Below are 22875 nucleotides of genomic sequence, written 5' to 3' on the forward strand. Positions count from 1 at the left end.
GGACGCTGCAGAGGACTGTCAGGGAATTGAAGTGCAGTAGGGGTGTAACTGAGTACGTTTGGGAAGTCAAGTCCTGTCATCCCAGCCGGTATCCTGAGGCAGTAAAACTGTCCTTCTATGGGTCCGTAGAGCTGAAGAGCTGGTCAGAATGTTTGTGCTCAGGACAGCAAGGCAGCCAGCGAGCATAGCGGCTTGGGGCGGAGTTGGAGGCCAAAGGTACAGGGGATGTTTCAATCTGATAAGCTGCTCAGACAGAGTTTAATCATTTTATCTCAACTGGGAACTTTTTTTTTTTTTAGTACAGGCATAAACTTGTTTTCCCATCAGCCTTTGCTCTTAGCAGGCTAGCAGATACCTGAGGAAAACCCCATATCAGTTGTCTGCCTTTACAATTGTTTTTTTTGGGGGGGGGGCAGTGAAATACTGCCAGGTTCTGTAAAGTGTCAATAGCTACTGCATTTGATTCTAGAGTAGTCAGGGGACCCTGAGTCCACCACGACAGTTCTGTTCTTCACTATGCCTTCTCTCCATTCCTTTCTGGGTCCCAAGGAAGTTGGTGTCTAGGTGGTTTACATATGTTGCTTCTCTTACTTTACGTACGTCTCCGTGGTGCACTGAGTGGAGTCACCTTACCAGTGTCCTGATTCTTGTCTGGGCCTGAATTTGAATTCCAAGAACAATGAGAAAAGCACAGGAAAAAAAAAAAAACTCAGACATCTGCAAAAACTGGAGGATACAAAAATCTACTTGCCTAAAGACTGAATGCGTTTCTGAAGTGGTTTTTAGTTTATCAGTTTGAGTGTTAAACACTGATCAGGGTCCTTGAGACATCCCCAGACGAGCCTGAAGATGCAGCTCTCTGAACGGGAACACCAAGACATCACAAATTTTCCCAGCCCTTAGACATTATCCACTGAGTCTCCTTCCAAGACAGTAAATCTCATTTCACAGCCCCTGAAATGATAAACCCAGCCATACTTTTGTGATCCTATCCTGAGACAAGGCCCCAGTCAGGCAACCAAGACACCAACTTCTTTAATATGCTTGAAGGCTTCTCTTTTCTTTCTTTCTTTCTTTCTTTCTTTCTTTCTTTCTTTCTTTCTTTCTTTCTTTCTCTCTCTCCCTCTCTCTCCCTCTCTCTCTCTCTCTCTCTCTCTCTCTCTCTCTCTCTCTCTCTCTCTTTCTTAGAAAAAGGTTGAGGCCATTGGGGTCCTTGAGTGTCCCAGACCCTCATTGACCAAGTGTTGCTTGCATATTATCTTTATTTTATTCCCTGATGTGTTTCTTTCAGAGGATGTGAAACCATATCAGGTTAATGGAGTCAACCCTACCTATCCAGAATCTCGTTATACCTCGGATTACTTCATTAGTAAGTGCTGTCTCCCACTCTCCTCTCGCCTCTGTCTTTAGGCTCTTTATGGGAGGGAAACTTGGAAAGGCCCCTGTTTTAGTCGGTCTCAGGTGCTTTCATCATAACTCTATAGAAAGTAATATTTTCTTAATTATGTTCTGCTTTTGGTTGTTTATTTTATGACTTTTCACAGAGTCCAAGCATTCAGCTTGTATGCATGGTGATCAGTCTACAAAGTCCCTGCAGCCGGAAGGGACTTCACCCTGGCCAGATTTTGATCTTATTTAATCTCATGTGCAATAGTGACCTGGAAAAGGGCTGGGTCAGGCATTGGATTTTGTCCCACATGCTTTCCTTGTCTATTATTGAGGATGGCAGCATTTTATATGGAATCCCTCTGAAGGAATGGCCCAGATAGCATCACATTCTAATACAGAAAGTAAAGCCTTCTCTCTTCTTTTTTTTTTTTTTTTTTTTTTTTTTTTTTTTTTTTTAGTGTAAGCTACCTTAGAATGCCATAGAGGTGGCCAGAGAAAAAGAATACCATTGGATTTCTCTGATGGCTCTGCCGTGAAAGGCAGTGTTACAAACAGGTGTGATGTCACTTTTATCTTTTTATTTCTTCCAGTGACAACACTTACACTCACGAGCCATCAAGAGTGTCACAAATGTTGCACACATTGGGCACACAGAGTCTCATTCACTCTTACTCATCACAGAGCTCCTAGGACGACTTAATCAACCTTGTTTTACAGACAAGTAAATTAAGTCCCAAAAGGCAGGTATCTTATCAAGGGCTGCAGATAGCAAGTTGTGGATCAAGGCTGAAACCAAGCCCTTCTGATTTACTCTCCTTTTATTCCTTAAGGGAGTCCACTCATATCACATGGTGGGGCCTGGATAGGTAGTAAGAATCGCTTCCTTTAGGTATCAACCTCTCCAATTGTACACACTCTTCTTTTCTAGGCTATGGTATCGAGCATGCTCAGTGTGTTCCTCCCTCAGAGTTCTCAGAGCCCAGCTTCATCACAGAGTCCTATCAGACGCTGCATCCCATCAGCTCAGAGGAACTCCTGTCCCTCAAGTATGAGAACGACTACCCTTCTGTCATCCTCCGGGACCCTCTCCAGACAGACACCTTGCAGACAGACTACTTTGCCATCAAGCAAGAAGTGTTGACTCCAGACAACATGTGCATGGGGCGGGCTAGTCGTGGTAGGTCAAATTTACTTTCAAATTCCTTGGGTACTAGAATGACCTTTATGAGTTTTTCAGGTTCAATCAATTTTACTCACTTATCATCAGTCTGGTATTCATCAGGCTCAGCCTTTCTGTTTTTGAGTGTGTAGACAATGAGACCTTTTACTGTGGGATTTTAGCCTTATACAACATGGTGGCTGTACTCGGACTTTCTTTTCTGCCATTAGTCCCAAATAACAACACGAGACTTACAATTAATTAAGAAAGCTCGGCCTTAGCATAGGCTTCTCTCACTAGCTCTTATAACTTAAATTAACTCATTTACATCTACATTTTGCCCGGTGGCCTTTTACCTCTCTTTCATTTTGTGTATCTGACTCCCTCTGTGTCTCATTGGCGTTTCTCTCAAGCACCTAGAATCATCCTGGGTTCCTCTCTTTTTTTTTTTCCCAGAAGTCCCACCTATCTCCTGCCTAGCTATTGGTCACTCAGCTTTTTAATTACACCAATCACAGCAACACACCTTCACACTGTGTACAAATATCTCACAACAGATGGCAAAGAGCTTGGGGTCCATGCTGGAACTAAATATGGCAGAATAATAATCAAATGTGTTATTAGGGTAAAATGGTTTTGCCTGTGTAATACTTCTAGTTGGATTTTAAAAAGGAGACTTCAGTTTCATTAAGAGACTTTTGTTTGAGAGCATAATCTTGAAGTTTGACATGTGCCTTGGTGTTCCTCGTAGGGTACACCTGGGCCACACTGTAGAACCTGACTTGATACCTGGGATGACCTTTGCTGTTCATTCTGGGAACTTAAGCCACTTGTGACTTCTTTGGTTTGGGAACATGCAAGATGGTTAACCAATGGTTTATTTGGAACTGGTCATCCACAGTGTGGTGAAAGTGTGTATTTAGCTAGGAGACCAGGGAAAAGAGGAGGCAAGAGGCTTCCAAATGAAGGTACTCTTGTTGACAAGGCTATCATAACAACGATAAAAACATTCACTGGCAGTAAAGCCAGTGTTTCAAAATAGGTCTGGCTGACCTGACGTTCCAAAGGTGAAACATACATGTTGTTTAAGATGAGGCCATAAACATTTGACGACTAGGAGCAGCGTGTTCAGATTGTTTTGTTGCTGAGAGAAGCATTGTCTGTGAGAAGGAGGGGCTTCTTCCTCCAGGAAGAGCCCACTTGCTTCTGAAAAGCTAAAGATGCTTTTCATGGTGGGTAAATGGGAAAGTGGTAGAAACGGGAGGAGGGGGGTAGTGATTCCCGCTCACTGAATGATTCCCTGTATTACCTGTGCAGAGCTCTCCAAAAGGAGAAGAGCCCAAAGGAGTACCCTGTGGCCATTGTAAACCATGCCTACTGTCAGACTCTTCATGTCTTTAGGCTCACACTTCCTCCCAGCAGGCCTCGGGATAGCTAACTGGCCTTGCACAGGGAAAGTCCCTGTGAAACCAGAACCTGAATGGTCCTTCTTAGACTCCTGGGTTGTTTGTATTTCAAACCAAAGGGAATGGGTGGGACCACGTCTGTCTTCCCCTTTCTGTCTGTCATTTATTTTTGGGTGTGTGTCTATTTAAATACATGCTCACAACCGTGTGCATCTGCGTACTTCTCAAGCAGCTTGAAGCCTTAGAACTATTTTCTTCCTTATGGGGCGGTCTCTGTGTATAGTTAACGAGACGGAGTTGTGGGTTTAGGGTTCAGCTATGTTGTAAATCTGTGTAGATCTGTAATCATATTGTTTTACAATTGTGGCTGGTTTCGCATTTGTGTAAATGCCCCTTCTCCCTTCCCTTTTCTTGGTTCTTGGGTCCTCACTACCCCTTCAAGCCCTAACTAGTGATTAAAAACCCAAACTTATCCTTACTAAAGAACATCAGGTGTTTCTTTGTGGCTCCACTGTCCCATATCTCCTTCGAGCTCAGGCCATAGACTTACAGGGAAGACCAGCTTGTGCGGGCCTGCTTGCTGCATGGTGGATACGCTGTAACATGGCTGGCCAAAGGGCCCTTGATTCTGAGTGTTGTGATTGGTCTAGACGACAGACATTGCTGTTAGCTGACTATTAATAATCGTAGTATTCAGATTGTGTGTGATAGTGTACAAAGTGCTTCTCTGTCCCTCTCGTTTGTCCTATAAGGCTGGTCTTTGTGTGAGGCTTCTCTGTGGGTTGCTGTGAGGCTACTCATCTACTGTTGAGAGTGTTGTTCAGTGGAATCAGTTAGCTTTGGAAGGACCTTACCGAGGCATTTCTCAGGAAAGATGGTCAGTGCTTGTCTTAGGGCATGCTTGCCTCCCTGGGTGAACTCAGAAGCAGAAATGAGTATCTAATCCTGTTGGATTCAACCAGTGTTGTGGAGAAACTGCCCGTTAATGAAGGCTTCCAGCTCTCGGGTTGTGACACAGAACTAAAATGAAAGCCGCACTCTGCTCTAAACCACAGTCTGAACCGAGTGGCATCTGGTCAGGCTGCAAGAGGGTAGTGACGCCTACTTTAGCACTTTGGCTAAATGAAGTGCTTTCAGCTCCCGGCCCTCCAAATAGAAAGATGGCTGATAAGAGTAATTGCAGGAGACTCGGGTATGGAGAACACCTACATACCGACGACTCAATGGGCAGGGCATCCTTCATGAAATCTTAGGCTTTTGCTCTGTTTGTGCCAGAGTAATCAAATAACAGTTAACATCCATAGGCTGTCTGAGAGAGCCGCTTTCTATGAGACACCAGAGAGGTTTCTGCCCTGTGGAAAAGGCTATGGCGTTCTGTGTATGAGCTGCTTCTCTGAGACATTTAAAGTGATTTTAAAAGGTAGTACTGGAAAGTGGCTCATGTGGTACTGGCTGGGCAAGCTGGGCTGGGCGCTCCTCAGGCTCTGCTTTGCCTTCCTTTGAACAGATGAGCAGAGAGAGGGAAGTGAGCCAGGAGCTCTCTGTCTTAAGCATCCCAGTGGGGAGCAGAGGGTAGACTGTTCACAGCAGTGGGTTGTACCAGAAGTACTTGTTTGATCAAGGCTTATTTTTTTAAAAAAAGCCACCATGTCTTTCCCATGTATTTAACTTTGATTTGGATAGCTGCTTATGTTTGAATTTTATTTTCTTAGCCAGTTCTTATTATCATGAAGAAGAGGGTATGCCAGAAGCACCCTAGTACGTGGTTTTATAAAGCAAGTTGACTTCAGGATTTAGCCAGCATTGTACAATTGAGAATTGATTCGGGGATATTTCTGCAAACACATCTTGCTTGGACTGGAGAGAAGTAGCCATCCCATCTTCTGAGATCAGTCTCCAGTTGCCAGAATAGTCACTGGACGTGAATATTATATATATATATATATATATATATATATTCCCCTGGGAATCTTTGTAGATCTTCAGTGTATTTATTTTTCTCTTGAATTTTTCTTATTAGCTTCTCTTTTCATGGCATATTTTTTGCCAGTGGAAATTTCTCCAGGAATGATTACACAACCACAGCAGCTGTGTATAGGCTGGTTTGGGAAATGAATGAACTTGCGTGATCTTGTGGTTAGTGAAGAATGCCTTAAGCAACTCACAGAGTGGAGGGTTTCTGCCCTGCTGTGGGCTTAGCTCTTCTCCCTTCCTCTCTGCTTCTGCCGCCCCGGAGTATGAACTCCGAGTGCTAAACTGTGTCTGAGAGGATAAACAGTACAGTTTTCTGTCTGCAAGAATGATAGTGAGCTTTGTTGGACATTGTTTTCCTCTCCTTGAAGGCATCCCCTGGCTTCTTTCTCTATCTGACAGGGCATAAAGGAATCACTCGGTATTTGGGAAAAAATGCTTAAAAAGTAATTTAGTGCCAAGGTCAAGGGAAGCCAATCTGCTCTTAATCTAATGGAATCTTTTTTTCTTATGATCACTATATTTTGCCAAATTGGGCCTTTAGAAATCATTTCAATGGCTGGAATTGAGAGAAAGAAATTCCACCTGACAGGGTTCTGTTTGCTTTTTCATTAATCCACTAAGTCTGACATATTAACCAGGAATCTCATGACAGGTAACATTCCAAGCTTCTACATTCTTGGCTTTGGAATTCTCCAGGTTCCAATACTGTTGTGTCCACATGACATATCAGTGGGATAGAGCCTGATTTCAGGTCTCTGAGCTGGGAACTATAAGCTAGGCTGTGGTAGCCTCTCTGAGGTGGTGGCTAGACCAACCTCCTTCCCCCTAGTGTAGACTCATCCCTTCTGGGGCTCCTGTATCCCTGGGCCCTCTCTCCCTTCATCCCTCTCCAGGTCTGATTAGCAATCTGTCCTCCATAAGAGGGTTTTTACAGTTGTTTTTTTCCCAACCCCTCCTCCCTGCCCTCTTCCTACCTCCTCCTTTACCTCCAGGTAAACTCGGGGGCCAGGACTCTTTTGAAAGCATAGAGAGCTACGATAGTTGTGACCGCCTCACCCAGTCCTGGAGCAGCCAGTCATCTTTCAACAGCCTGCAGCGTGTCCCCTCCTATGACAGCTTCGACTCCGAGGACTATCCCGCTGCCCTGCCCAACCACAAGCCCAAGGGCACCTTCAAGGACTATGTGCGTGACCGTGCTGACCTCAACAAGGACAAGCCTGTCATTCCTGCTGCTGCCCTGGCTGGCTACACAGGTAGGCACCCAGCCACTGTCTAGGTGGTTATTTGCATGCTTCTGTGGGCCAGGCCAAGTGTGAGGCACAGAGACTCAAAGGCACCCTCTTTTCTTTCTGTACAGAGTAGCTGTCTCTCAAGGGTCTTCTGTCTCAAGCCATGCTGCTTGGGAAAAAACTGCTAATTTTTGGAAGCCTATCTCAAGGGTTCATTTTTAAGAGTGGTAGAAAATTTAACTTGAACTTCTTCCAATCTGGGGAAGACCTGTAATGACTGGGAGTTTCTGGAAACTGCCTCATGGCTGGTATTGAGGGACTTTTGCTCTGAGGAGACCATTCCAAATATGAAACTAGAAGCTGGCATTTTTTAAACACTCAAGTTTAGAGGCCTGCATGCTGGAGAGTTTCACAGTATGTTTATCATTGCCGTTTGCCTTCTGAATTTAGGAACAGTGTTCAAAGCCATGTCCAGATCCCTAGATCTGTACTGGTTTCCCATAGTAAAACACATTAAACAACAACAGCAGTAGCAATGGCAACTTAGCATTATGGTTGCTTTTCTTCCAGGCATGAAAGCCATAGTTAAGATAGTGGTGATTTCAGAAAGATCTGGAAGAGAATGGACTTTGAGAGAGAATCTGGCAGTAGAGAAGGCAGTTCACCGTTCAGATGGACAGCGGTGTATGTGTTACTTAACCCAGGAGCCTTGGAGTAGTTTGTCCAAGAAAAATCCAAGGAGTACTAAATAATAAATGTGCTGAGCATCAGGGCCTTTCTGTAAGACTGCAGCGGTTTCAAGGCTTAAAGCCTTGTTAGAGGGGAGCCTTGGCCAAGTGTGGCTGTTCAGGTGTGCTTTTGCCACTGTCCGCTTACACCGTCCTGCACCGGGACAGCTGTGGGCCCAGTGTGACTGGAAACAAGCAGCAGGCATGGTATTGCTGTTGACATCCCTGACCCGATCTACATGTGAGCTAGGGTAGTCTTGGGCCTTTTCCTGAAATTTAACTGATCTTCAAGAACAAAATTCATAAACTTAGAAAAATTACTCCTCCTTCAAAGATCAAGAATATATTCTCTATATTGTCTTCCATGAAGACCCTGCATCAATAGTGTTCAGGAAATGTGTTTATGATTGGGACAGGTGCAAGGGCCATATGTCGAATCAGGAGCCACAGATACACTTGAAGATTTGTGTTCTTTTTTTTTTTAAATACCTTCATGTCTCTTTTGGAGGTGTTGGTAGGTGAGAGACTTGACACATTTCAAGAGCATCTTTTTCTAAATCTAGAGAGCAGATTTTGGGGACATTTACTCATTTTCATTGAAGGTATTTAAGATTAGAAAAAGTACAGGAGGTCTTTCAAGGTACAAGAATGGCAGACCCTGGAACTGGAACTAGACTGTCTCCAGCCGGATGTACTGATGAGTGGGGAGGGAAGAAGGGAAGAGAAAGGACAGGCCAGGGTAGTGCTCAAATGATTGATAGCATTCTTGTTTGGATATTGTTCAGTAAACTTTTTCTTTCTCTCTCTCTCTCCCTTCCTTCTTCCTTCTCCACATGGGATAAGGAATTGAAGCAGTCAATAAGTATAAGAAATGGGAAAGTGATCTATCACTTATCTTTCTCAAAGACTCTTTAAATTAAAACAAAAAATATTTTTAAAACATCTCCACATTTAGTTTCTGTTTTTCTACCATTGTGGATTTGACTTTTTCAGACTCAAATGGCGGTGAGAACAATAGCCCAGAAAACAGAAGTCCTCTGAGCCTCCTCCCAGCTCTAACACACTGTGTGATTTTAGGCAAATTTACCTTGTACCTTTTTCTACTTTCATGAGTAGAACTGTTCACCCTTATCTTGACAGTAGAAGACGTGTGAAAATGCAGTTGAACCAAATCGATTAATTAAGTGAGTGCTAGACGTGCTAGACACGGTGAGAAGAGAACTCTACTTGTAACAGGTTGATTTCAGCAAATGGGCACCAACTGGGTGTGGAGAAGACCCTCACAGGGGCGTTCTGTCTTGTTCAATCTACTCTAAATATCTAAATGTAGAGTCTCTGGTTGCTGTGGTCCAAATAAAGCTTGAGATTTGTTAGGTATGCGTGAGCAGACCAAATTTTGGTGTCTTTTCCCATGGGCCTTGCCTTTGGGGAACGCTTCCTGCCTCTACCGCAGGTTCTCTGATCCTGTGGCTTTATGGCCCCCTCTCATTTCAGAAACAGGAATGGAACAAACCCCTGCCTTGTCTCTTACCTGAGGTGATGGCTATAGTGTCTACAAACGGGTAACTGGCTTTATGCTGGCTTGGTAGAATGAGCTGACATTTGAAAAGTAGAAATCACTGTGTAACTGTGAGCAATACTTTTGTCATGTTTATATATATATAAAAAATCAAACTCATTTTCTCCCTCTGGTTCTTCCCCTTTCCAGTCCTAAAATTCAGTTGCTGCTGCTTGTATGTGACCCACACTAGGGACACGCAGACTTCTGCTCCATGGGTGTATGGCCTGTGCTACATGTATGTGCTTAGGTGCGCCTAGCTGAGAAGAGGATGTAGTTTCTGCCCTAGTCTAGGGGCTGAGGTTCCTGCCCGCATCGTCTCCACAGGAATACATTCTCCTTCTTCCTGTGACAGCTACTGCACTGTAAGTGTGGAAATCAGTTAGAAGCTGATTTTCACATTCTCTTGCTCAGTTACATTCTTCCTTCAAAGATAAGAAAATTGCATCAGCCTTCACTGGGCTCCCATGGCAACTTGTTAAATTAGGTCGAGATGTGGGGGCAGATAACATGGCTTGAAAAGCCTGCCTGTTAGCTGAGTGAAGACTACATCAAATGCAACGTTGGCTTCCGCCAGAATGTACCTCCTTTCCTTGCTGCTTACGGTTATCAAACCGATACAATCAGAAAGCTCCATTTTCTCTCGTTCATAGATACATTCTGAACCCTTTCTAATTATAACACAGTCAGAGAGCAACTAGCCCACTGTTTTCTGTGTGCCTTATAGACCTCAGAAAATTGCTGAACCCTCACTCTGGGCTTGCACGCTGGGAAAATCAATTCTTTATGATTATGGGCCCTTTCCTCCTGTGTCAAGCACAATTCTAACATTCATTTATGTAATTAATTGGTTTGGTGTAGGCATCTTGATTTCAATTTCAGTGTAGGGCTAAGACAATATACAGGATTATTAAATAGTAGTCTTCTTTCCTCTCTGTCCTTCTAGCCCCATTTTAGAGATGGTGAAACTGAGCACAATGAACATGCTTTGTCCAAGGTCAGGTAATTTCATTCTGCAAGAAGGGAGCTCCTCGATGAATCTTAAGTGCTCCGTGTCTTGCCTGAATGCACCGTCTGTTCTTCATTCTTCATTCCCATTCAAGGAATGGGAACACTCTGTGGGTGTCTTTATGGCCTTCACGCAGGGATTCAGACCCAGGTGGCTTCTCATCACTAATTAACCCTTCTTCATACATGTGGTTGAGGGTATAGGGGAGGGGTAGAGCTGGTTTTGGCTTCAGTAGAGTTCCTGGCCTGTTAGTCACCGTTATTGAACTTCATTTCATATTCCTAGTCACAGGCACAGATAAGGGCCCATTCCACTCCCTGCTGCAGGTGATATTCAGCTGATCTGCTGGCAACCCATGTCTAAGTATGACATCGCCCACTAAGCTGTGATCATGAAGGAAGGAAGTCTTCTTTACCTAGAGCCTGGAAAAGCCTATGCCCATAGCCGTTCATTAGTGATCATAAAAGAATCTTTCATAGTCTGTCTCTCTCTCTCTCTCTCTCTCTCTCTCTCTCTCTCTCTCTCTCTCTCTCTCTCTCTCTCTCTCATATCACACCAAAAGGAATCAACCTTAGAGGAAAAGCAGCCCGATATGTCTCCTTGTAGGTCCCCTTAAATTGCCTTTGGTGTGAATGAATTCTATTCTGTTCATTTCATAGACGACAGAAGGGTCAGTCTAAATTCACAGAGTAAGACAATCCCCAGTCTAGCCCATAACCCCTGAGGTCTGATAGTCATTGAGTTTTAGGGTGCAGTAACCTGAAACTACAGATAAAATACATTTGAAAAACAACTTGACGATACAAGGAAGGCTGACCAAGCCCCTCCATTCAGGAGATAGCCTGCAATTTTGGCATAATACCTGCACTCACAGTCTGCTGAAGAAAACCGAGTTACAATGTCATCTACATTTACTAGGGCACAAAATGATAACAGTGTTGGGAAACTTGGTGAGTCCAAGTTAGCAATCAGGGAAAGGGAGACGGGTTGCTGAGTTCCTAATGTAGCGTGCGTCTGTGTAGATTTCAGGTATTCCAAACATGGGTTCGGGAAGGTGCTAGGATCTAGGAGACATAGGTCTCTCCATGCAAGCACTGCTGGGATAAGACATTGAAAGGTAGATAGTATTGAGATAGGCCTACTTGTAGTGAGAAGAGATCCTGGTTCCCCACTGTGAGCATTAGCCACATTTCCAGAAGCCAGAGATGCTGGGGAGTGACTTCTCTGAGCTCCCTGAGTCTGGCAAGGCTGCAGGTAGCTCAAGGGCTTGCGAAAGCCAGCACAGTTGGAATGTGGAGTGTTTCTGGGCAGTGTCCACATAGGGAAGGAGGCTAGGAACAAGAAGGGCAGAGTCTGTTTCCCTTTTGATCTCTGATGGTAGGAAAGCAAAAGGAATCTTCCTGCCCAATCACAGCCCTGAGACCTGCGGAATTCTTAGTGCAGCCTGCTGGCAGGTCCCAGGGGCTAATGTGGGGTGGATTTGAGTCTCAGTAGAGGCCTGGGTTAGTTAGCCCGCTGTTAAGTTAAGGTCAATGGAGAATTACTTTGGAGTACCAGGGAGGAAAATTCCCAGGGGGGAAAAAAAACCGAACTTGGTGTTAGGAGAGCAGGTCTCTGCAGCTGCCTCATGGCGCCTGCTTCTTAACTGCTCAAAGCACGGTGACTGTTAATCATTTTCCACCAGTAGAATTCCTATGGTTGGGTTTGGCCACATGGTTGTTAACTTTTTGTTTCTGAATGTCTTCAAAGTTTATGGGAAGAGGGATTCCTTACTCTTGCTTGTAGTTTTGAAAGCTAGGGTTGGCTGAGTTTCCTCAAAGTATTGGGCCAGAACTGTATAGGCTGCCCTTGGAGTGGCTTTGGAGTCCCTCTGAACTGCTGGCACATTTGCGCCTCTCTGAGACGGGCTTGCACTCTGCATAACAGGCTGACTCTTCTGTTTCAGCAACAGCTCCCCTGTCTGACTCTGAAAAGTCTCTGAGTCTCACAATTTGGGGCTCACTGTTTCTTTAACAAACTCTCACTATGCATGATGGAATTGGGTGGTGTCTGCTTGGGAATTCCATGCTGACTCTAGTGTGAAGCTCCACCTTTTTTGCCTTTGAAGCAGGATGTTTCCATTGAGCAGAGTGTAGCTGGCCTGCTGTGAGACATTAACACAAGTCCTGGCTGCCTTTAAGCAATGGTTTTGGAAAGTCCCCATGGCCTCTGACATGTCCTAGATTCTCTGACTCTGCCCTGTGGAGTCTCCTTTTTTTCTGTGGTGCCCTTCTGTCCTGGCTGTGGAGAAATTCCTCCTTAGCACAGAGACTCAAGTCCAAAAAATCACCCCTGTTCCTATGTGCGCCCACACTCCCCAAGTGAGATTTACTCGATGCCATGGCTTCAGTGACATTAGCATCCCATCTGCCATTCAGAAGTGCCTTCACAGTGAAGTCCAGACCAGTGAGAGGGTGAACACTCTGGGCTGCTCCACCATGAGGCTATCACCCGTAGGGATCAGGAGCACAGACTTGGGCTCCACCACTGTCCAGCTGTGGAGCCTTGGGCTCCACCACTGTCCAGCTGTGGAGCGTTGGGACATTTCACAATTCTGTGTCCCATTTGTTTTGTATCTGAAAGACAGTAGTAATAATGGTTCCTGTGTCGTAGGTATGTGAGAATAAGTGAGTTCATGGGACCATGCAGAAGAGTGATAGCTACCCAGGAAGTAAGCCTAGAGTGCCAGCTCATTCCTACCCCATATTAATCTCTCACCCTTTCGCCTTTGCAGTATAATTCTAGTTCTTTGAGATGGGGAGATATATTTCACTTATGGAATTCCAGTAATTGCTGACAGTATCACAAGACAAAGTAAGACCTTGAATGGTAGCTGGGCTCCATCTGATATGCAGCCCAGGCTGCTGCATGTGTTAAGCACCTACTATGTCCCGGGCTCTTTCATATAGTAACATGTGTTAACTTTCACAAAAGGCGTACACGGAAGCTTCTGTTTTTCTCATTGTATAAGTGTGGGATTGATTTTGAGGGCCAGGGGAATGTCTAGCAAAACCACAGGGCACCTAGGATGCTCTCAGAGTTTTCATATTGTCTAGCTAGCTAGCAACTAGGAAAATATCCAAAGTAGCAAGAAGCAGCTAGAGATGGTTAGCTATGCAAGCAATGTGTGTGGGAGCATCTCCAGAGGAGCGGAGGAGGAGTCAGGGAAGCCTCCAGAACAAGCTGTGGGCCTGGACAGAGGAGTTTTAGGTAGGAAGTGGCTCTGCTCTGTTTGTATCCCAGCCTCTGAAATGCTTCAGCCAAGCCGGCAGGGAGTCTTTTGGTTACAGCTGCCCAGCGGAAAGACCTCTGTGTATTACAGGTCTGGGCCTGCATGTCCCTTGCTATGCTCTGACCCTGACCTTTGGACATGGTAGAGGAGGTCTGTTGTATCCCCTGCAGTAGGACACCTGAGCAGCAGTTAGTGTGATAGCCATATTGGACCTGACCCACAACAGTGGCATCTCAATAAGCTAGCATAGCTTTTCTGTCTGTCCCAGGGTCATGTTTCTCCATGTTCACAGTGGCACCATGGGCTTTGGGGTTCTGAGTAGAATGTTGGCTGTAATTAACCCGGTGGTGTGACTCACATCTGCCTGATAGATAAAGAGAGTGAAAGTTCTCCTAGGATGACTGAAATCGAAAGTTTAGATTCTGAGAGGAGGGTAGGACCCAAGTTTAAGAGGCTGGCAGGACACAAGCCATGTGGAGGAGTTTGACATTCGGAGTGGGTGGGGCAGTTTCTTGGGAAGGCCTCTTCAGGCTCCTTCTCTGGCCCCAGTTCTTCAAAGGCGTAGGCAGGACACTTTCAGCTTACTGCATTATGGTGAGCTAAGAGGGTTTTATCTCGCGCTGCTGTTAATATTCTGTCTCATGTTCTAGTCAAGCCACAATGCCCTGCACTTGAAACATGTTCAGAAATTAGTTGCTCTCTGAGGGCTCATAAGAGCTAGAACACACCAGTGCTCACTTAGGGTCTAATGCCTTCCCAAGAGTTACAGCAGGCCAGACTGACAACGTTCTTCATTTGGAAGATGCAGGGTAACCTCCCCCCACCCCCAGAGTTAAATCAGTCCCAGACTTCAGAGTTACTCTTCAAGTCTGGAGGCCCAGGCTCATACCCCTAAGCATCCAACCTGTCTTTCTTTTCGTTGCTTACCTAGGTACTCAGAGCAAGGTGTTCGCTTTAAAGTGTTTACATAGGTTAGGAAAAGAAATAGTCCGTTAGTTTAGAACACAGTTCTCTTCCTAGCACTGATCTTAGCCTGAGCCCTCTCTGGTAGCTTCTTAAAAGGCCGGTTCCCTAGAAAACACCGGGAGGAAAAGGCTATAAGGAAACCCACTTCCTGACTTGAGGCTCACTGACTGGCTGTGCAAGCTCACGTGCAAGTAGGCTGCAGGGCCTTGACAGCTCTGTGGTGAGCTTAGAGGTAAGAGGTGGCTGCGTCGAAATCAGCAGTTTCCAGCCTGTGGGGCGCGACCCCCCAGGGGTCGCATGTCAAGTATTTATGTTATGATTCATAACAGTACCAAAATTACCCGTATGAAGTAGCAACGGAATAAGTTAATGATTGGGGTTCACCACCCATGAGAAGCTGTATCAAGCTGTTCAAATCTACTAAACAGCTTGGTTTTGGAAGGTTGAGAACCACTGATTTAAATGGAGGTAGCCCCTTTAAGAGAATGGAGCAGTCCTGTGCCACCTGCTGCTGCCCCTACTTGGGGACACTTGAACACCTGCAGGTGTACAGAGCAGGCCTTTCATCACGCATTACAAATGTGTAACTGCCTTCTGCAGCCCACGGCAGATAGCCCAGGGAGTCTCACTGAAACCTGTGCCAGGTGGGGAAGCCCAGCTGGCCAGTCGCTGCCCACTGCACTTGGTGGCCAGCTTGCCTAGGCCTTGGTGGCTAGACAGGGTGCTCCACTTCTCAGTTAGTGCTGGTGGATGGTGTTTGTGGGAACACTGGGTTAAGGTGGCAGGGGTTTAGGCCAGAGCATGAATGATTGGGGAAAAAGCTCTCGGTCAGTGTGAGACCCAGCTTTCCCCATGCCGGAATGGCTTGTAATGTTTTCACTTGTAAAGCATTTCGCTCTGACGCCTCTTCTGGTGTGTACCAATTTTTAATTAGAGGAAGGGTTTCAGTCTCATCCTGAACTTAAAAAAAAATCTTCAGTGGTTATTCTGTTAAAGTATTTTAAAAATTGTATTTATATGATTGACTTTTTGAAAAAAAACTCAGAGTTTCTGCTTTTTCAAAGTTGCCACATGAAAGGTTGATTTCATTCATGGAAGCATTATTAAACTTTATCTTGGAAGTTTACAGTGATTTCTCTGAAAATCCTGTTTTTACAAATACCTTTTCTGCTGTCTTATACTTTTCTGTATGATCCCAGTGTTGCTTCCTATTCTTCCCAGTTTGCTCCATTCTGAGGTTGATTCCTTAGTGAGCTTGCTCTTTTCCTTACTCCCCCACCACGTCTCTCTAATAAAGGCTTGATTTATATATCTGTAAGTTAAAGGCAAGCAGGAATTTCTATTTCCATTTTAAGAACAGGAAAACAAAGCCCAGAGAGTTTGTTTTGCATTAGATTCCATTTGAATCAGGAAGAAGTAAAATCAAAGATCTGTAGGGGTCACTCCCTATGGCGGCTTCCCTAGAGGTGGTGTGCATATATACATATACATATATCATATTTAATATATATGACATTTATGTGTGTACGTATGTTTGGTTTTTCTAGGATGCTGTCACTTCTCAGTCCTTCATTGCCTGCCGTATAATATTTTTTTAAGTTTTTTGAAATACTCCTTCTATGGGAGTGGCAATGTGTATGTGTGGGGGTGGGGCGGGGCACAGACATGATGGGCCTGAACTGGACACTCAAAATCTGAGAACGATTTTCCAACTTCTTTCCGTTGTTAGATGCTGGTTATCTCAGCAATAAATTGATGCAGGTCTCTGGATTCTTTTTCATCATTTTGTTTATCAAATATAGCGTTAATGGTCTCTTCAAGCTCATATTCTGTTCATTACTCTTGAGTTCCTAGGTGTCAACACAGGAACATATTTATAGAGTATAGGATAGCGGGGACTTCAACCATGGCATTTTGGGCAGGCTGTAAAATATACTGTATTTGGGTCTTGTTAGAAGTGAGGTGGGACAGGACCGTGGCACCAGGAAGGTGTAGGTGAAGCAGGAGGCGACAGCTCTAGGCATAAAACTGAGCTGGAGTATCGAATCATCTTTGCTCTTTCCATTCAAAGTTCTTTCCTGGCCTATAGCTCCAAACCAGAGAGCACTATCATCCTCAAACAGAACCTTGTGCAGTTCAGTCTGCAGCCTTGTGCAGCCTCTGTCTAATCACAGCAAGAATCTGTTGGATGATTTCTATGTAACTGGCTCCTGAGCACCATGACTTAATGGAAACAGTAAGCTTCTGGTATTGTCTGTGACTTAGAAGGGTGTATGAGACTCTGGCGTCACGCACCCTACCTCGGAGACAGGTGCTCCTTGGGGGTATAAAAAGGGAGGGTGTGCTGAGCAGACGGGTCATTTCCGGACTCCAGTGTTCTGTTTTTGCTGTCACCGTTGGCTGTGGGCAGAGACACCTGGCTGGAAGGGAGGGGCCAGCCAGGCTCTCTTCGCTGTTTTAGGGCCACCTGGCAGATATGTGCTCTCAGGGTAGAGTCAGCCCCGTTGCAAGGGTGATCAACCATGAGAGTTTCATAGGTTAAAATAAATATGCCATCCTACCCACACTGAGGTATTCAATTTGAATTTCAGAGTAGAACTAAAGGCCTTCAACTTCTTAGAGCAGCATGAACCCCCTAAGGACAAGAGGTGCGGTCGCTTTATTTTAGGAGCATGTTGATGCAACATAACTGGGTGTCACCCATATTTTGGTCCTAAATATAATTTAATAGAGAGAGGCCTTTAGATACCTTTCAAACCTGTATGCTTTGCTTTGCGTGCTCTCTCTCTCTCTCTCTCTCTCTCTCTCTCTCTCTCTCTCCCTCCCATGCCTACCCTCTCTCCTCCTTCTCCTTTCCTCCCTCTCTCCCTCCCTCCTTCCCTCCCTTCTTCCTTCTTTCCTTCCTTCCTTTCTCTTCCCTGAGGACAGTGATGTTGGTAAAGCCACCCATTAAATGTTGATGTACCACAAACATAAGGAAACAAAACTGGAGGCATTTGATGAAACACATTGCTAGAGTTGATGGCTGGGAGGTGTGTGCTGATGAGGTGCTGTCCTAGACTTCAGGATTGGGAACAGGGACTTTCCTGGGAGCACATTTTCCAATGATGAGAGAGAGATGGACCTTGAGAAAACCATCAAGTCTTGGTGTTAGGAACCATAGTGTAAGTGGCTGGGGAGATGGGCAGGTGGCTCAGTTGGTAACGTGCTTGCTTCCTATACATGAAGAACTGAGTTTGATCCCTATCTAGATAGCACCTACCTAAAAACCATGGCATGTTGATACACATTTGAAATATCAGTGCTGGGGAGGAGAAGACAGAATGAACCATGGAGCTCTCTGGCCCGCTAGTCTAGCCTACTGGGTGAGCTCTCAAGCAGTGCAGACCCTGCCTCGAAGGAAATGGATGGCTTCACTGAGTGTGGTACCTGAGGTTGTCTCCCACCCTCCACATATACTTGCACACACATGTGCAACACTCTCCACACACATAAAAAGAAATCACAGTGACAATATTAGCAGTCTGCCAGGACAACAGCTGTCTAATGTTGACTTCATCTGTATGAACTCCACTGTCCTGTGTTAGCCTAGGGCACGGGTGATAGCCGTGAACTATGGTTGACGGAGGAATGAGGAAAGGGTAGAAGAAGCTGAAGTCCAGTCCTCCTCCCCTTTGCCAGCTTTGAGGTTCCTGCAAACCTAGAGAACCAAAGGAATGACAATGACATTCAGCTTCTCAGAGGACGGGGCAGGGAGATTGTAAGTTTTAGGACAATTTTAGTGAGAGCCTTTCTCAAAGGACACACATACATACATAAGTAGATGAGTAAGTGCATAGTTGAGGGCATGGCTCAGTCTTAGCATACTTGCCTAGCATGTGCAGGGGCCTAAGCTTAGTTCTCAATTCTGTAAACATCAATAGCTGAAAACAAACAGCAAATCTCAACCAACAAGCTGGCACATGTGTGCACATGTGCACAGGCACACACGTTAATAAAGTATACTTCTAGCTTACTTCAGTTGTTAGCCTCAGAATCAGTGACCAAAAAGCAGGTGATGTCAGTAACCAGTCCTCGACACAGGTGGTGGACCTTCCCATTCCTAGATAATGACAAAGTAATCAAATAGGACTCAAAATGAACAGGAATTTATGTGAAGCTGCTTCTGATTTGTGGCCTCTCTAGGGTCCCCTGAAGGGAGGGCAGCATGCTTGGTGTTCTTTGTCCACTTGCCCAGGCCCCTCCATGTGCTTCTTCCAAGTCTGGATCATGCTTTGCAAATTAGGACTGCCAGCATTGCATAAGAATTTCCCTCTCGTCTTGAGACTGAGAAGGAAAAGCAGTTAGAGGAAATTCCCTAACTTGGGTGGCTGGAAGAAGGCAGAACAGGGGCTATGAAGTCAACTTGGGAGATGGGAGCAAGATGGGAGCCGGGCCGTGGGTTTATGTGTGTGCCGGACTCCTTCATGCCCCGCCTTGGAACCTCCTTCTAACAGGGACCCCTCTGTTGTTGTGGCTCCGAGCTCCACAGAAGCAGCATACTTTCCCAGTGATGCCACTGGATTCCTGATGTGTGACACCGCAGGGTAGCATGGTGAAGGGTGCCGTTGACTGCCTTGGGGCCCCAGACAGGCCTGCCATTGTGAGTCACATTTAACATGTGAGCTCCCTTTCCCATGACTGGCACTATTCTTAGTACCCGTTTCTGCTCTGGGGGGGACAGAGGTTCGCTGGGGCTACAATCCATTTGAGGAGGGGGATGGAGCTGGGATCGGGAGGGGAAGGTGAAGGGAAAATTGAGGAGGCTTTGAAATTTCAGAGCATGCTGGAGCAAGGGCAAAGGATGGCGTCTGGAAGCTGAGGGTGTGAACAGGTCTATGCTAAGCAGCCCAGAAATGTCCTCAGGAGACCTGTAGCAGGGACTGCAAGTCTCATTCATGAGTCTGGGGTGTGGACTTGGATGTGATGCGACTGGCAGATATGCAGAGCCAGTAAGCATTGTAACCCCAGAGCTGCCTTTATGTTTGCACCTCCTCGTGAACCCAGTTTTCCCTCCAGAAGTGAAGTGAGTGAGGCCGATGCCTTGCTGTAGGAACCAGGTCCTGGTGGCACCGCTGAGGGCTGAGAAAACTGCCAAGCCACGGCGCTGTGCCCTTTCTCCAGCAGAGGGGAGATGTGTAGAAGTCAGCGAAATGGCACCAGAGGGGAAGTGTAGTTTGAAGAATTGTCTCGTTGGGTACAACAGTGTAAGTTCCTATCCCCCTCTTTTGCATGGGTAGGGGAGGAGTCTTGCTGTGTAGACCAGGGTGGCCTTGAACTCTCACTTGTCCTGATTGCGCCTCCTGAGTGCTGGGCTCACACACAGGTATGCCTTGCTGTACCTAGGCATTAGCCCACACCTAAATGCCTGTGGGCTGTCAGAAGGCATGCATCGGCTAACCTGGGTTTTCTGCAAGAATCCCCGGAATGAGGCTTGAGCTGACATGGCTGCTCTCTCAGCTGTCTTGTGATGGAACCAGAGATATTTCTTCCCATCCAAGTGCCTCCCTCTCCTTAGGCACCTGCTTGCATCCCTTCTTTTTGGTGGATATGGAATAGAAGACCTCAAGAGCAGACAATACTAGGACTCCGGTTACCAGTGCCCAGAATTCACATTTTTGTGTTCCCTCTGAACATAGGAAAACTCACAGTGAGAAAAAAAAAAAAATCTTCTCCAGCCAGGATTCCCATGTCCTCAGCCATATTCAGCCATCTGTGGGCAGATGCGCATAGGCTGTATTAGGGAGCGCGTTGGCATTGGACTTTAGGTAAAACTGCAGGAAAATAGCTGCTTCTGTTCCCTGGGCTGGTACTGATTATATGAACTGAAGTCCCCTTTTCTGTTCCAGACTCAAGGGGAGGGACTTTGCTGTACTCCCGAGCCTTTCTCTGTAGGACCTGCAGATGTTTGCTAGGCCCTGTCAATGACTAGGATCTTTCTAGGTCTTTCCATCTCTCCATCACTCTCCTCAGCTTGATATTCAGCTTCTCTCTGAGAGATTTTTAAGATAATGTGAGAGAAGTTCTACTACTGTATACCTTAGCCCCTGCAAGGCCCTGGAGGGGCTGGCAACATTACTTATTGGGGTGGGTACTCAAGTTAGTAGGTGGTGTGTCTCTCAAGAGTTCTGTGACTCTGGTGGGAGGCCAGGAAGGTGGCTCCTGGAAGCCAGATCCATTTAGCACTTGGGTCACTGCAACCGGGCAGTCAGTCTAGTTAGGTCCACGGCTTTTGGTTTGGGCAACGTATTGAAGAATCTGAGGTCTTGACTTAGGCCTTCTATTTCTCATCTGCAAGTTAGATAGCCATCCTGTATATTAGGTTTTCTTTCTGTTGAAAAGTAATAGAAACCAGCAGACTAATGACAGCAGCTAGAGCCACTGAGGATTCAACAGCAGACGGTAAAGCATAGCCGTGTCCAGTGTCGTGCAAACTGCAGTGAACTGCGTGGCTCCCCGTAGTGTTTCATCAGGCATTTTCTTGTATCTGAGGTCTGTAGTGTTGATGCACAGTAATCAAAGAACTCTGATGTCCGCTTCTCTGTATCCATCTCTCGGGGATACTAGTGGTTGTATAAGATGACTGAGCATCACTAGGGAACTTACAATTGACATCAGGACTATTATAGTCCATTTCTCAAGAGCTTTCGTAGCTCCTAGGTCACTGAGAAGGGCATCTCAGCGGGTCTCTCATTTGCCAGTGGCTGCTGACGTAGCTCGACTCCCAAGGAATCTGAGCATGTATCTGAGTTGTATCCTATGTGGATTTGTACAAGCAGGTAGATGTGGAGTGAGTGAAGGTTTACAGCACTCTGGCTTGTTTCTTCAGATAATTCATTTGCTTGGAAGGCAATGCTGAATCCTTTTATTCCTAGCTATGTGTCTTGCAAGATGGCTTCAGTGTGGTGAGGAAGAGCTGGTTCATTTAGCACATGCAGCTTGTGTGTGTGCTAAGGAGAAACTGAGCTCTTTCCGTTACACCTGTTGGTGTCTGGCCCTATACGCTTTCTTCTGTGCTGTTGAGAAAAGCTGTCCTGGTATTGAATCTGACTTTGGAGCAAAGTCACGTCAGTCTCCGGAGTACCAGTAGCTTAGAATCAGAAGGGCTGCCTGAGCCCCACTCTGGGCCAGTGTGGGGCAACTGTCTCTGAGCATACCTTGAAGGAGTTTAAGATGGAGGAAGAAGTGAGCCTCATAGGGCATAAAGGACTTTCCTTTTTTTTTTTGATGGAGACAATTCTAAAGTCTGTTTCCTGTTGATTTTGAGTTTATTTTGGAGTAGACACATTTAAAAAAAATTAAGTTTGGGTATTAGAATATTAATGTCATAAAGTGCAGTATAGACATTTTAGGTTTTGACACTTAAACCTATAATTTTCTATCTAGCCATACTGATAAATTAGTTAGGATTAATTTCTTCTCGTTTCATAATAGAAAAATAATCTAAATCCTTTAGAATAGGAGATTTTTGACTGTTAGGGTAGACTAGGCCTTCCAGAGTTAGGTGGGGGGAGGGGTATAATGAGAGCTGAACCTTTGAAGAGAAACCCTGTAAACAATACAGGGCCGTCCTCATCTGACCTCTGGGGATCCCCTGGGTGGCAAGCTAATTCCTCACGTGGTGGCAATGCATTCCTTTCTGAGTCCTGGCCCGGAAGTAGCAGGGGTGGAGCAGTGGCAGAGAAAACCATCATGACTGAAGCGCACCAAGTGCTCAGTCCTTGTGAGAGGATGAAAACATAGAGACGATCCTTCTTCATTACAGGGCAGGGCCAGAAGGCCCTGCTCTGGAAAATGCCTCTGAGCTTTCACTTCTGCCTGGCACTGGCAAAGACTTTTCTAAGTCAAATGTAACGCCTTAGTGTTTAAAGGCACATAAAATACTCCCTGCCAGACGTGGTGGTGCACACCTTTAGTAATACCACCAAGGAGGCAGAGGTCAGTCTGGTCTACATAACAAGTGACAGGCCAGCCAGGGCTACATAGTGAGTACCTCTCGGAAGCCAAATAAACCAACAGGCAGCAAAGATTATACCTCCTTAGAACATCTTTGAAAACCGACAATATTTTTTCCCAGCATTTGCATAGCAATGGAAAGACCCTGAAATTAATTTTTTAAAAAAAAAAAAAACTGGCAAGTGATAGAT

General features: G+C 45.6%; 1 protein-coding gene across 3 annotated transcripts in view; it reads left to right on the top strand.

Annotated features, from left to right (window-relative positions):
• Ets1 (ETS proto-oncogene 1, transcription factor) overlaps positions 1-22875 on the top strand; it is a 123180-nt gene that overhangs the window by 94907 nt on the left and 5398 nt on the right. For all 3 annotated transcript variants that reach the window (XM_038321670.1, XM_038321671.1, XM_038321672.1), the window contains 3 exons: positions 1292-1369; positions 2318-2566; positions 6921-7181. In XM_038321670.1, coding sequence (XP_038177598.1) covers positions 1292-1369; positions 2318-2566; positions 6921-7181 — 588 coding nt within the window. The remainder of the gene's footprint in view (positions 1-1291; positions 1370-2317; positions 2567-6920; positions 7182-22875) is intronic.

This window comes from Arvicola amphibius, chromosome 3, assembly GCF_903992535.2.
Source record: "Arvicola amphibius chromosome 3, mArvAmp1.2, whole genome shotgun sequence".
Classification (NCBI taxonomy): Eukaryota; Metazoa; Chordata; class Mammalia; order Rodentia; family Cricetidae; genus Arvicola; species Arvicola amphibius.